The 13553-nt window shown below is 40.9% G+C and overlaps 1 protein-coding gene across 2 annotated transcripts in view; it reads left to right on the top strand.

The window, feature by feature from the left end:
- Window positions 1-13553, top strand: part of PRKG1 (protein kinase cGMP-dependent 1) — a 1263025-nt gene that overhangs the window by 1098157 nt on the left and 151315 nt on the right. For both annotated transcript variants that reach the window (XM_059170234.1, XM_059170233.1), the window contains exon 8: window positions 10396-10461. In XM_059170234.1, the coding sequence (XP_059026217.1) occupies window positions 10396-10461 (66 nt within the window). The remainder of the gene's footprint in view (window positions 1-10395; window positions 10462-13553) is intronic.

Genomic DNA, 13553 nt, shown 5'->3' with positions numbered 1-13553 from the left:
GCTTCTTCCCACCCCCCCTCTACCTGCCTCTCTGCCTACTTGTGATCTCTATCTGTCAAATAAAATCTTAAAAAATAAAATAAAATAAAATAAAAAGCTAGCTCTTTATTCAAATATGCAAAATAGAAAATATTTATGAGCAAGAACCAAAGAAAAAAAGGGAAAAGATCTTTTATAATTGTCTCTCTCTTAAAATTCTAAAAGTAATAATAATAATAATAAATGAACTTTCTCGATATTTCTCTTCCCTGAAGGAGCCCGGTTAAAAATCTCAATTTTAATTTTTAAGTATCAAAATACTATTTTATGAAGACTTACTAACTTACTTACTTTTCTTGATTGTGAATATATTATTTGAAGTGAACATGTCTAATTTTCATGTGAACATACATTTTTTGTCACAGATTAACATGATCAATATGAAAATCTATGCCATGATATGCCACTGACATACTCAGATAGTAGATCACAATTACAGGCTCATCATGTCCTTTTCTATCTAAAGCAATATCCTTGGACTCAGGATGAATTGTCCCAGGAGCATTGAAAACCATAATAATTGGAACTTTCGGAAAAGTGTTCATGTTGCTAAAACTAATTACAGCAGAGAACAGAATAGTGATCTCAGTCACTGGTTCATATGTGGGTAATGAAACAGAGAATGGGGCACTTCCTCAAGGTCATGTAGTAAGTTGGCAATAGAACAAGAAAAGAGAGACACCCTCCTGACACGGTGCCTTGGATTCTTTACAGGAGAGGACACACTCCCAGCTCGAAGGCACTTTAGGTAAAAGGCCTTTGAAATATGTGCCCACACAACTTACTTAACACTGGTATCAAACAAGCATCAGTTGGGATTTACCAGTCCCTCAATTCTAGCCATCATTCTAGTAGAATTCTGTTTCTGCTCCTTTAAAGATAGGGAGAACAGAAGAATTACTTGTCAGCTCTTTGGAATGCAGAAGACATGCAGAAAAAAGGCCAATGCATTATTTTATTCTTTAAAGTACTTAGAACCTGGGGTACCTGGATGGCTCTGGCCTTTAAGCGTATGCCTTCAGCTCAGGTCATGATCTCAGGGTCCTGGGATCAAGCCCCATGTTATTGGGCTCCCTGCTTACGGGGAGTCTGCTTCTCCTTCTCCCTTTGCCCCTCCCCCTGCTTGTGTGTGTGCGCGCGCGCTCTCTCTCTCTCTCTCTTTCTGTTTCTCTCAAATAAATAAGTAAAATCTTAAAAAAAAAAAAAAAAGTACTTAAAACCTCTGAGGCACAAATGGAATAGTATGTCTGTGAATACCTTCTCCACAGCGCAAACTTTCTTTGGCCCATAAATTATGAACTTAATATGCATCACTGTCTGAAAAGTAAAACCAGCCACCAGATTTGTTTTGATCAAATTATTTTATGAAGTATGGTTCAGAGAAGGGGAAGCATGGAATCAGGAGGAAAGTGGGAGTCTGATTTGGGCAAAGGAACAAACATTTACTCTGTTGTGTGACTTCTTTTTAAATTTTAATAGAGGAAAATTTTCCTCCTCCTTTTTTTCCCTCTAAAATTAAAATACCTCTAAATCATTCAGAAACAGACCAGATGGGCCCCTGAGAAAACCATGGCAACATAATATCGAAATCTATGCTTCTAAACAACTAATAAAATAACAGAGAATAAAGAAGAAAAGCAGACGCTTCCTTCTCTCTCCATGAAATACACTCTGAGAAGACCTTCTCTGTATTTGTAAGACTCTGCCAAAAAGTTTACTGTTCGAAGCTAGAGTATAGAGTCAATACTATTTGTATTCTAGCAACAGCAACAACAACAACAACAACAACAACAACAAAAACTAGGAGTTTCCTCGGCAGTTCATTCATACCCTAGCTATAATGGAACATACCGAGAACTGTCTTTAATGTCTAGATAGGAGAGCAGAAGCCATCAGTCACATCAACATTCAGAGGAACATACGCATTCAAATATGGAATATGGGAGCAGCGTGGAAGGGAGCACAATGGAGAAGAAATAGCAGTATTAACTCCTTTGCAATTGCTTCCTCTCTCCTTTTCATATAGTTGAACCGTATGAAATTGCCAACAGCAATGCAGAAGGGTCAATTTCATTTGGTTCAGTCTAATAAATATCCATGTTCATTGTCATTGAAGCACGCCATAGAATGCAAAGTTCCAATGTCCCATGAAAGATTCATTATGCCATCAATGCAACAGAAGTCATAGGGAAAAAAACAATGTGAAAATGGAATTCTTCCAGATCCGTGACTCTTATTTATGATGACCTTCTGAGGGCATAGATGGAAGAGGATTTGCATCCTCTGAGGAAGTGAATTAATACAGTGGGTGGACATACCCATCGGTGTTGCTAGGAAGAATAAACTTTGGAGTTACTTTATGGATCACACTTGGGATTGTTCTGCCTAGAGAAATACCCTCTTTGAGGTCATGTCATGAGTCTCTACTCTTTTTTATTTTTTTATGATTTTATTTATTTATTTGACAGAGAGAGATCAGGCAGAGAGGCAGGCAGAGAGAAAGGAGGAAGCAGGCTCTCTACTGATCAGGAAGCCCGATGCGGGGCTTGATCCCAGGATGCTGAGACCATGACCTAAGCCGAAGGCAGAAGCTTAACCCACTGAGCCACCCAGGTGCTCCATGAGTCCCTACTCTTGAGGAGAAGCAGGGACTGCCTTGCATGGGCAAATCTGAAATGATTTCCTTGATGCTTTATTTCATCATAGCATACAATGTGTTTCCTTTAATTGAGCTTTCCAACCAATTGTTAAGTTTCTATGTATTAGGATTAAAAAAAAAATTCACTTTGTCAATTTCTCCATAAAGATTGTATGTATTTATTCGAAAGAGCAAGTGAGTATAGGACTGTGAGTGGGAGGAGGGGCAGAGGGAGAGAATCTGAGGCAGACTCCCTGGCCAGCCAATATGGAGGCTGATGGTCATGACCCCGAGATCATGACCTCATGACCTGAGCCTAAATCAAGAGTGGGAAGCTTAACCCACTGAGCCACCCACGTGCCCTTAATCTCTTCCTAAAAAAATAAATCCTTAGAGTAGCCCCAGGCACTGAAGCATGTGGCCTGGCCCTCCAGTCTTGTTTCTCCCAGCCCCCACCTTCTTTTCTTCAATCACACAATTCTTGCCACCTTTGCTTTACAGTAAGATATTTCTTCTTTGTTTTAAAATATGCTATTTCCTTCCTTGGGGCTCCTGCCTATGTTGCACTTGTCTCCTAGTCTTACTGTTTAACATCCTCAAAAAGGCTGTCTGTCATCTAAATTGCCAAATGAGATCCTCCCTTATCATAGCCCTGACTGTGTGCTGTCTGATCGGTATTACAAATACATGCTTGCATACTGATTTAACGTCTGTCCTCACTACACCATGGATTCAGGCATACAGGATATGATAGCTCCCAGTAAATATTTCTTAAGATAATTATTGCCTTCTTATGATTATTGTTCATGAAACATGAATACTTAAGAATAATAAAGTGTTTGAAGGATGTTTTGCCAAGGTGTTAACCTTAGTTATCTCCTGGTAGATGCCATCATAGTATTTTTCTATTTTTCTCTCTTTTTGTGTTTAACTACTTTTTTCTATAATCAATAGGTAGACCTATTTCTTGGGTGGATTATTATTATTATTATTTTTTACCTTCACAAATGCTACTGAGCGATTATGGAAGTTTGCACAGGTGAACATTTGAACTGGATGGAGGGTTCTTGGCAGCCTCACCTCCCTGTGCACAGACATGAGGATAACAGCTGAAACTGTTATTTGCCACAAGTGCAGTGCCTGAAAAGGTCATAGGTGAGGGAGCGTTAGACTTCCAACCCTAAATGACAGTGCAGAAATTTTCTTTCCTGGACATTTCCTTTGAAAGCTTTCATGCGATGAGTTGACTCAACTAGATTTAAATTTGAAAATGTGCAACAAAGTGAGACGTGGATGGGAAGAGGTATTGAGCAGGAGCACAGGGGCCAGTTACAAGCACAAATCAGCATTCCTGGTAGGAATGGTAATAGCCCACCTAGAGCAGTAGCTCTAGGAATGCACCGGAAGGAGAGGGACAAGAGAGAAGGCAGAGACTGAGCCAGTCTGAGCAAACCTATGCAGGCATGGAGAGAGCAAAGAATGAATTGATTCTTTTGAGCCTGGATGAGTGTAAGAATGGTGATGTGATTGGGGCGCCTGGGTGGCTCAGTCTTTAAGCGTCTACCTTCAGCTCAGGTCATGATCCTGGGGTCCTGGGATCAAGCCCTGCATTGGGCTCCCTGCTCCATGGGAGGCCTGCCTCTCCCTCTCCCACTCCTCTGCTGTGTTCCCTCTCTTGCTGTGTCTCTCTCTGCCCCGCCCAAAAAAGAATGGTGATGTCATTAACCCAAAGAGTGATGTCATAGGGTACCCACAGAAAACCGAGGTTTTGCAGTTAAGGGAGAATGAATTGGGTGTGAGTTGGAGATTACAGTGGAACTTCCAGAGGAAGGTGATATCTCTCTCCAGAGGAGAGAGAGAAAACTTCAAATGAAGTCTTTGGAGTCATTTGTAAAGTTAAGAGTTGATACCATAAGATGAGGTGAGATTTCCCCAATGAAAGAAGTCAGAGCAACAAGCTAGAAGGCCAGAAACAGAATTTGGGAGGAACACCTGTATTTCAGTGCACTAAGGTAAAGGATTCAGGAAAATAAATTGAGAGGGTGATAGCAGAAAGATTTAGGAGACTGATTATTACAGAAACTTAGGGAATGAGTTTCCAGACGGGAAGTGGAAAGAGTCACTGCTTCTGAGATGTCCTAGAAGACCCCAAAATGATGATAGGATATGGCAGGTAAAATTGACTGGTTGTTGACTCTTCGCCAGCCCTGGTTAGAAGACGTGTATTTGGGTGCGGTCCATTGATCCATTTTACAGAGCGCGGGAGGCGCGAATCATGTTGGAATAACTTCACAACCAAATAGGAAGTAGAGTTGTTGTGACTGGCCTGATTCAGCTTTTTGTCCGAGAACACATACCTGCTCTGGGACCTAACTTCCGAATTGGAAGGCACAGTTGAATTTGCCACAAATTCTGCCATTCTAGTTCATCACTAATTCAAAGCTTAATTTCAGTTTAAGTGGCTGTTGGTTGTTTATCATCCCACTTGTAGTTTGTTTGCCTTTGATTTTTGAGATGGGAAGGGTTTATTCTGTCCAGCGTGAAGCAGACTCCGCTGTGAACTTGACCTGTTGCACTTGACTGAGAGGGTTGCTGTGAGTGCTCAGGTGTCAGTTTCCATGAAGGCTGGCTCGGAGGGAGGGAGGACTCAGGTGCCCGCGGTCACATTGCTCTAGAGCTGGAAAAGCTTCTCAGGCAGCTCCTTCGCATGAACTATGCCCTACTTTGGCCTCCTATGCTCTGTGTCGTTCTCCTGAGGTCTCGATGTGCTAGAGAGTTCCCTCACAGCCATGAGGCATAAGAAAATTGCTTCAGAGCGACAAGAGCCCACATGAGCCCTTGCTATGGATTATTCAGACACCGACAGTGACTCCACGTTGGGATACAGCGATGATGAAGATTCCAGTGATGAAACTCACAGAGTCTCAGAGTCGGTGCCCAGAAAACTGTGTTTGCAAATATTTGGGGTGTTTTTCATGCTGTATGATTTCATGGAAAGGAATTTCTAACTTCTCCAGAAAGGCCTAAAGAGAGAGCCCTGCTAATCTGCATAGCTTTGCTTGTAATGACTCACTAATCAACAGCATGTGTGAAGTTAATCTGCCAACGGAAGCTGCTTGCCCAGTAGTATGTGTTTGTCCAATGTCAGCTAACACACACAGAGAAATGGCTGAGCAGGAGATCTGATTTTTAGAGACTGTGCGTGTGCTAGACTTGGCCCCTCATGTAGATACAGGTGTGTGTGTGTTTGGTGGATGTTCTTAATTACGGATATTGTACATTATCTTATAATTCTAGTTATGAGATTATCTTGTGGTCAGTGTCAGGGAGACTTTCCAAATCTCCTATTTCTTCTATTAGAAACGATCACATAACATGATCTGACAAAAAAGTAAGAATCAAAGAAAGCTGTTTTTATCAGTAACACGATCTCCCTCCTTCCTCTTTTTCTCATTTAAGCTGGTATTACGTGAAACCCTTCTAACTGGGCAGATGTTCTATGTGAAACCAATATCGTAGCAGCTGTGTATGCACAGAGGACGGTATAATAGCCACATGGAGCTATTAGGACCTCTGTATTAGACGAGTACGTAATGTTTTCTACCTCAATCTACATATTTGCTTGGACCTGCCAAGGAAATAAGCAGATACAGTAAGTCACTGTATTAGCAGCTTCTACGAGTAGCATTCTCTCATTAGAAGCTTCTTTACTGTCTCTCCTAAAATCAGGGATGAGCATATGTCAGTTCTCGATCAGATGGCATTCTGTCTCTCCTGGGAGCAGGCTTTCTCAGTCCACAGGGACAGCACACCTAGATACCCGACTGACAGGCATTAATGGCACAAAACACCTTAATAATAGAGATACAATGACAGCCTAGTAGCAACATGAGTTTGGCATTGAGTGAACTTGGCATTTAATAATTTCCTATTGTAACAGGACTGCAAAGTAACATCGCAGGGCTAGGACAGAGCCACGGATAGGAATTCGAACACTGTGAACATCAAAACAGTTTATTGAGTTAGTTTTGCAGTGCACCACCCATGCACATGTGAAAGCTGTTTTTATTAACAAGTAAATATATATATTTTTATGGTGACAAGCATTATGACTACTTACTGCTCCCAAGTCATTCTGCATTAGAATGCATTTAGAATTGTTGTCAGAGTGGAATCTGGTAGCGGAGTGCATAGGGAGTGGACTTCTGTGGACGGACATGGGCTCGGGAGCCCCTCAGCTCTGTGTTCAAATTCCAAAGGCAGCTACTCATAGGCTGGGTTTGACTCTGGGGGTGCTGCTTAACCTTTGTCCTCTTATGTGCAGCTGAGATAAAATATCCACCCTCTGCTGTCTGCGTTAAGCGAGATTTGTGCAAATCACCTAATACAGTTCCTGCCATATACTAGGTACTGAATAAATGGCAGATATTATAATCTAATGGTTAATATGTGGTTTTCCCCATGTTATGCTTCTTTTCTGTTTTGATATACATTACTAGGTACTAAGGCTGACTGTAGGTCATAATTCACAGATTTTCCTTTTTAAAATAAAGTAATTCCAATTTTTCTTCACAGAGTCACTCATATTTTATTTTCCCCATCTCTATTTTAAAATATTTAGGTGTTTTCTTTCTGTTGCAAGAAAATTGAATTCACTTGAAAAAGGAGATCCAATTTCGGCCAGATAATACAATAAATGTTAAAATGTTGGAAATTTGGGCTGAAATAGTTAAAAAATGAATATGCACAGAGAATATGTTCAGAACAAAGCATTATTTTGTATATATTATATTTTTAAAGACTTTGTGGGCAATTTCTAAATTGTCAAGATGGTCATATATTTTAGGAAAATTCAGATTTAATATGTTTTCTGTAAAGCTGTGATAGGTGCACATTTTGTTTGTTAGACTAGCAGCAACGTGTAGTAACATACTACCGTGGGCAGCCTCCTAAGAAATAAGTCATTCTTGGACACCTGGGTGGCTCTGTTGATGAAGCATCTGCCTTTGACTCAGGTCATGATCTCAGGGTCCTGGGATCCTGGCTTGTGGGGGCCTCCCTGCTCAGAGGGGAGTCTGATTCTCCCTCGGCCTGCAGCTCCCCCCCCCCCGATCCCGCACTTTCTCTCTCTCTAAAAAATAAATAAATAAAACATTTTTTTTTAAATGAAGGACCGATGGACAGATGGAAGAAAGGAAGGAAAGAAAAGATAGTCAATCATATGATTTATGAAGGACATAATGGGCATTACCCATGTTTTCTGCCCATTGTTGTGTCCACTGAAATTCCTGCTCAGAAAGTGATCATGGAATTGAAAATATATCGTTTGCTCCCTTGGAGCAGAAAGAGTATCTGCACTCTGTTGGGCAGGGGAAACTGCTGAGCAGCGTGGCCGCGCAGGAGAGGAAAGAACCAGCATGCAGAGAAGAACACGCTGCTTTCCACCCATGGGGCGTTACGATGAACTTAACTCTGTCGCGCTTAATGCCCTCCAGGGAGCACGCGCTCTTACCATTCCCATTTCAAGGCTTTCACATGGATTATAGCTTGCCTCCTAAATCTCGCGTGTGTCCAAAGACTGTTCTCTGCTCGTCCTACCCATGGGCTCGAGGCTGTGGTACCTTAGCCATTTTTGGACCACACAGTAGGCACCTCCTGCATGCCCCTGCATTTGGGGTAAGACAGAGAGTAAAACTTGCTATGGAACCTGCCCCCGGATGGTTTAGTGGGAGGGGGATAGAATCGACAACCAAGTGTCCCCACAAATAAGCGTACAGATTACAGACTGTCATAGGTCCATGGGTCGAGAGGTGCATCAGGCCATGAGATCAGATGGGTAGAGAACCTGGTCGAGTTAGTTCTAGTGAATTGAGGAAGGAAACTACCCTCCACCCCCGCTCCATAGGCTGGGGAGGTGGGGGTGTATTCAGCAGAGAATAGAGGCAGCCAGTTTGGCTGGAAGGTGAGGATTTGAGGGGGGCACTGGCAGAATCCTGTCGGGGCTGAGGAGTTTGGAATAAAAGTTACAGCCTCAGATGTGAACTTAGTATGACATGTGGGTTAAAGATACACACTCAGTCACTTCTCTCCTTTAACAGCAATAAGCAGTGAGAAACAAAAGTAGAAAAGGTTGCTTTCATAAGAGAAAGTGATGATGTAAAACACCCAAGATTTCTTAAAAAAACCACACCAAGGGAAAAAAAAAACCCAAACCTAGTGAAAAAGATAAAGAAATTTTACTTACATTCCTAAAACTAGCTGCAAACAAGTGGAAGGTCATGTGATGTGATTGTATGAAAAAGTAATTAAAAACTCCTTCTTCCGAAATCAATGTATAAATGTAACACAAATCTACCAGAATCCTAGTGTGGATTCCCTTGGAAGGGAAAACATGAGTTTAAAATCTCTGTGGAATAGGAATCCTTAACAATTTCATCAAGCTGTTTCTGAAAAATAATTTTAGTAAGGGGGCACTTGCTTACCAAATATCCAATACTAATGGTTCCTGTGAAACAACTATAATTTTATCTCTTTAATTTTTTTTAAGTTTTTATTTAAGTCATCACTACACCTAACATGGGTCTCAAACTCACGACTCCGAGAGTAAGAGTTGCGGGGTCTACCCCTGAGCCAGCCAGGTGCCCCACAGCTGTAATTACAACACTGCAGTGTAGCAACAGTGAAAGATATTTCGGCAGAAAAAATACTGGGTTCAGAAATACATATGAGGACATAATGTATTCTGAAAAAATAAAAATTGAGCAGATATGTCTTTATTTTCAAGACTTTAAAAGCCTATTGTTAGAGACCTATGATATTTGGGTTATGATTTTTAGAATGTATTATTAACAGCATATTATTTCTGTGTAATATATTTCCAACTTATATTTATCATTATGTTAACTTTGACATTTTATTTTTCTAGGGAAAAGAGTACATTTTCGTGTATAACTTAATGTTTTCATACAGCGGTACTATGACATTTTTAGTAGCTCAGAATGAAATGCGAATGTTAATTTGCAAAGTCTGTCTTTGACCTCTGGGTAAGATGAGAAATAGAAGAGCACATTTCTAAAGGTTTAAGAAGTTCATAGATATGCCTACAGTGACAAATTGGATATTTCCAAACAGTATGTACACATTTCAATCAGAGCAATTAATATTTGTCAGATAATCTTGAAGAACCGAGAACTGTGGTATTGATGAATAACTGTGTGTTAGAAGTTGCCAGAAGGTTAGCCACATTAAAACAGGGTCTCTGAGGTGATAATTAAAACAGATCCATTGTTCTCAAGGTTAGAATAATAAATTCATACATAAACGGGTTACTCAATCCTCAGAAATCTACCTTTGGGTCCTTTAAAAACTCTCATTACTCACGTCATTACCATCCGCATCATTATCCAGTTAACTCCTTAATTCCCCAAAGAGCTCAGGGCTATGAAGATAGAAAATTTTGCTTCACTTGCATAAATGAAACTTTCAAATCAAAAATTCTAACTCCTGGATTGTAACCGTAGGATCTGAGGGATTAATGGCAAGAATAAGGTGGTTCCTTGGGATGAAGGAATTCGAGACATCAACAAAGCCTAACCCCAGGGATGGATACATCAGAGGGGCTACATGATTCACTGTGTCTCCTGAAAGGAATCGCAGTGAACACTTTTCTCTGATTTTAAAAGTTCTTTTACTTCAACGTCTCTCTCTTTCTTATGCAGGGAGGATGTGAGGACAGCAAACGTAATCGCCGCAGAGGCTGTGACCTGCCTTGTCATCGACAGAGAGTGAGTACTCTGCCTTATTCTGCGTCATACGTGCTCGGATCCATGATGGACAGAAGGTCTTGGAACTAGACATTGTTTTATGGCGTTATAAACCCTTGTTTGATATTCTTTCATTTCTAAAGTGAGTTGTCTACTTGATTCTCACTCCCTGTTATTCTTGGAAGTAGTTGGCTCTGCCGTTCTAGCCTGGGGAGTTTCCACAGAATCTTAACCAGCAGGAGCCCCACCACAGTTATCTCCTTGACATGCACAGGCCATTATGAGATGGCACAGAAATGTCGTCAGGGTTCATGAGACACAAGGAAAGCATGGGTCCCCGTGGCTTTTTTGTTTTATTTATTTATTTATTCATTCATTTATTGGGTTTTTGTATTTGTTTTGTTTTGTTTTGTTTTACGAGGGAGGATCTTAGGAATACTAGCTATTTGGGTAAATTTTTAGAGTAATAATTATCACTACTGCTAATATTACTAGTAGTAGTAGTATTACGAAATGGATCATTCCTTCAGCATGTTTTAGTTCTCTCCATTCTCCCATCCCCAGACTCTTATAAGGGACACATTTAAGGAAGATACTTTTTGGAGAAAACATCATTTTAGACGTAGGTGTGTATTTAGGTTCATGACAGGTGTGTTCGAGGATGCCCAGCCCTGTTCCTTCTTTCCGTCTGGCTTTGCTAGTCTCATCGCCTGAATGCTTTATCGATGCAACTACAAATATCTGATGGCTGATGCACCCAGGGCCTGAATAAAATGTGTGGGTGCGATCTGGAAGCCGTCCCCCAGACTCTTCCCCATTGCTGTGTGTGTGTAGGAATGTATCAGAAAAACCAAGTGGCTGACCGATGGGCAAGAATAGCAAAGCACCCTTTCGTGCAGTCAGGAGAGCTGGGATAGGCTGTGGGTGTCAGGATGGCCTGACCCAGGGAGCCGGATGCGAGCAGTCCGGAATGATGGGGGTGCATGTGGAGCTCAGCAAGCTCTAGGTGGATCACCCAGACTAAGGGCTCTTTCTTTCAGGAAGCTGGTAGAAGCTGGGGAGGGAAGGAGGGAGGAGGGAAAGGAAGGGACTGAGGAGGGATGGAGGGAGGGGGGAGCATGAGGCATTGGTGGGCTCTTGGAGAGTGTCCTTGTGATGAGTTCACACACACATCCAAGAAGATGAAGGAAACAAAATACTAAAGGAAATACTTGATGGAAACAGGGCCACAGGGGAGGAAACTGTGGACAAACAAGGGAAGAATTCTTGGAGAACATATGTGTCTTTTCTTTTTCCTTTTTTTTTTTTTTTCTATTTCTAAAAGGAGAGGTAGAAAATTTATAGAGTTGTAGATAAGGAAAGTTAGAGGAACTCAGATGGTCTTGACCTTGCCTCTACAGTGTAAAGCAAGAGGGACACCTGGCTGGCTCAGTCCGTAGAGCGTGCAGCTCTTGATCTTGGGGCCCTGAGTTTGAGTCCCACATTGGGTAAAAGATTACTTAGAAGTAAAATCTTTTAAAAAATAATCATAAAATCTAAAGTGAGAAAATCTGGCTAGATTTTCTGAGGATATGGGTGTGCCAGGTGACTTGGGTGGACAGGTAATCATATCAATTTATATCCCTATAGTCCTTTAATAATTTATGAATTTACACATGCATGGAATCCCAGCTGGAAGGTAGAGCGAATGTTCAGCAGAATAGGAAATGGAAGCCCCTAGAAGCTGAATAACTTGGTAAGATTTCCTGGCTAAACAATAAGCCCAGATTCATCAGAGAAACAAACTAGATGGGATTTTGTGGGCTGTCTGGTCCTGCTTCTTCAACTGAGTTAAGTGAGGTCCTGAGGAATGAAGAAATGCCACATCATATCATATACATACTTTTGCCCTCATCCGATTTTCTCTTTTTTTCAAACCTAGTCCTGGGTAATGAATGGGCTTTGTCAAATAAAACCCAGTAATTAAATCCTGACTAGACCACGTTTTGAGATTATGGACAGTTACATAAATCCTACATCTCAGTTTTCCCATCTGCAGAATGGGATAATATTGCCTAGAGTTAAGATTGTTTTCAAACAGCTTATCATACTTGAAGGTCCAAGCACATATAGTCTGTACAGTAAGCATTCAGCAGATGTGGTGTCCTCTTCTTGCAGAAGGCAGAGGAGCCCCTCTGATTTAGCAGTTTGCTATCTAATTGGCAGAAACTTATCCTTAGGGATATATACAGAGGGGGTACCTCTGTATATATACAAGGGGGTACCTCTGGATATATACAAGGGTACCCCCTTGAGACAGGAGATGTATAGAGAAAATGGCCTGACTGTAGCAGCCAGAACGTGCATTTCTGTATCTTAGAAGAGAAGCAGGTCTTCCCACCAAATGTTGAATTCTCGGCTTAAAAAAACAAAACAAAACAAAACAAAACCCTACTACCACCACTGCCACCACCAACAAAAAACACCATAACTAAAGTCTCCTGTCTAGAGCCATCTCCTGGAACTTAACTGATGGCCAATTAGGGGAGCACCAGGGCTTCATCCCATGCAAACAGATGGCAGACGTTAGAACTGTCAACACAAGGAGCTGCTTTCTCAGATTTACAAGCGAGGTACCATGTTACATAAGCCAGTAATTATGCTTTATCATTCCAGAGGGAGAGCCAAAGAACATTATTATAACTAATCAGGCATGTCAGAATTTCTTTTAGAAAACGCTCATTGACAAACTAGGAAATGATAAACAGATACATAGTTTTCCCAAAAAATATTCTCTGGTGATTAGATTCTTGCAGCCTTGTCATGGTCTTAGTAACTAACTGCAGTGATTCTAGATTTTGCGGAAACTGACTAAAAAAGAAGGGTATTGGTCTACTTCCATTAATAAAATTTTTGAATATTTAACAAAAAAATTAGGGGTCTTTAGCACCTCTCATTTTGGAATCCATGAAAACAAATAAATGTAAAAGTAAGTACATCATTGCATTCTATAATAGGTCATGCAAGGCCTACTTCTTCATGGACATGAGTTGTGGATGAAGCTAGAGATTCAAGGAAGATCATTTATTTTTTTGACATGTTGAGATTGTTGTTAAAAATAGTAACATAACTAC

This window comes from Mustela lutreola, chromosome 4, assembly GCF_030435805.1.
Source record: "Mustela lutreola isolate mMusLut2 chromosome 4, mMusLut2.pri, whole genome shotgun sequence".
NCBI classification, from domain to species: domain Eukaryota; kingdom Metazoa; phylum Chordata; class Mammalia; order Carnivora; family Mustelidae; genus Mustela; species Mustela lutreola.
Note: the sequence above shows the minus strand (reverse complement) of the source record. Positions and strands in the feature narration are given on the sequence as shown.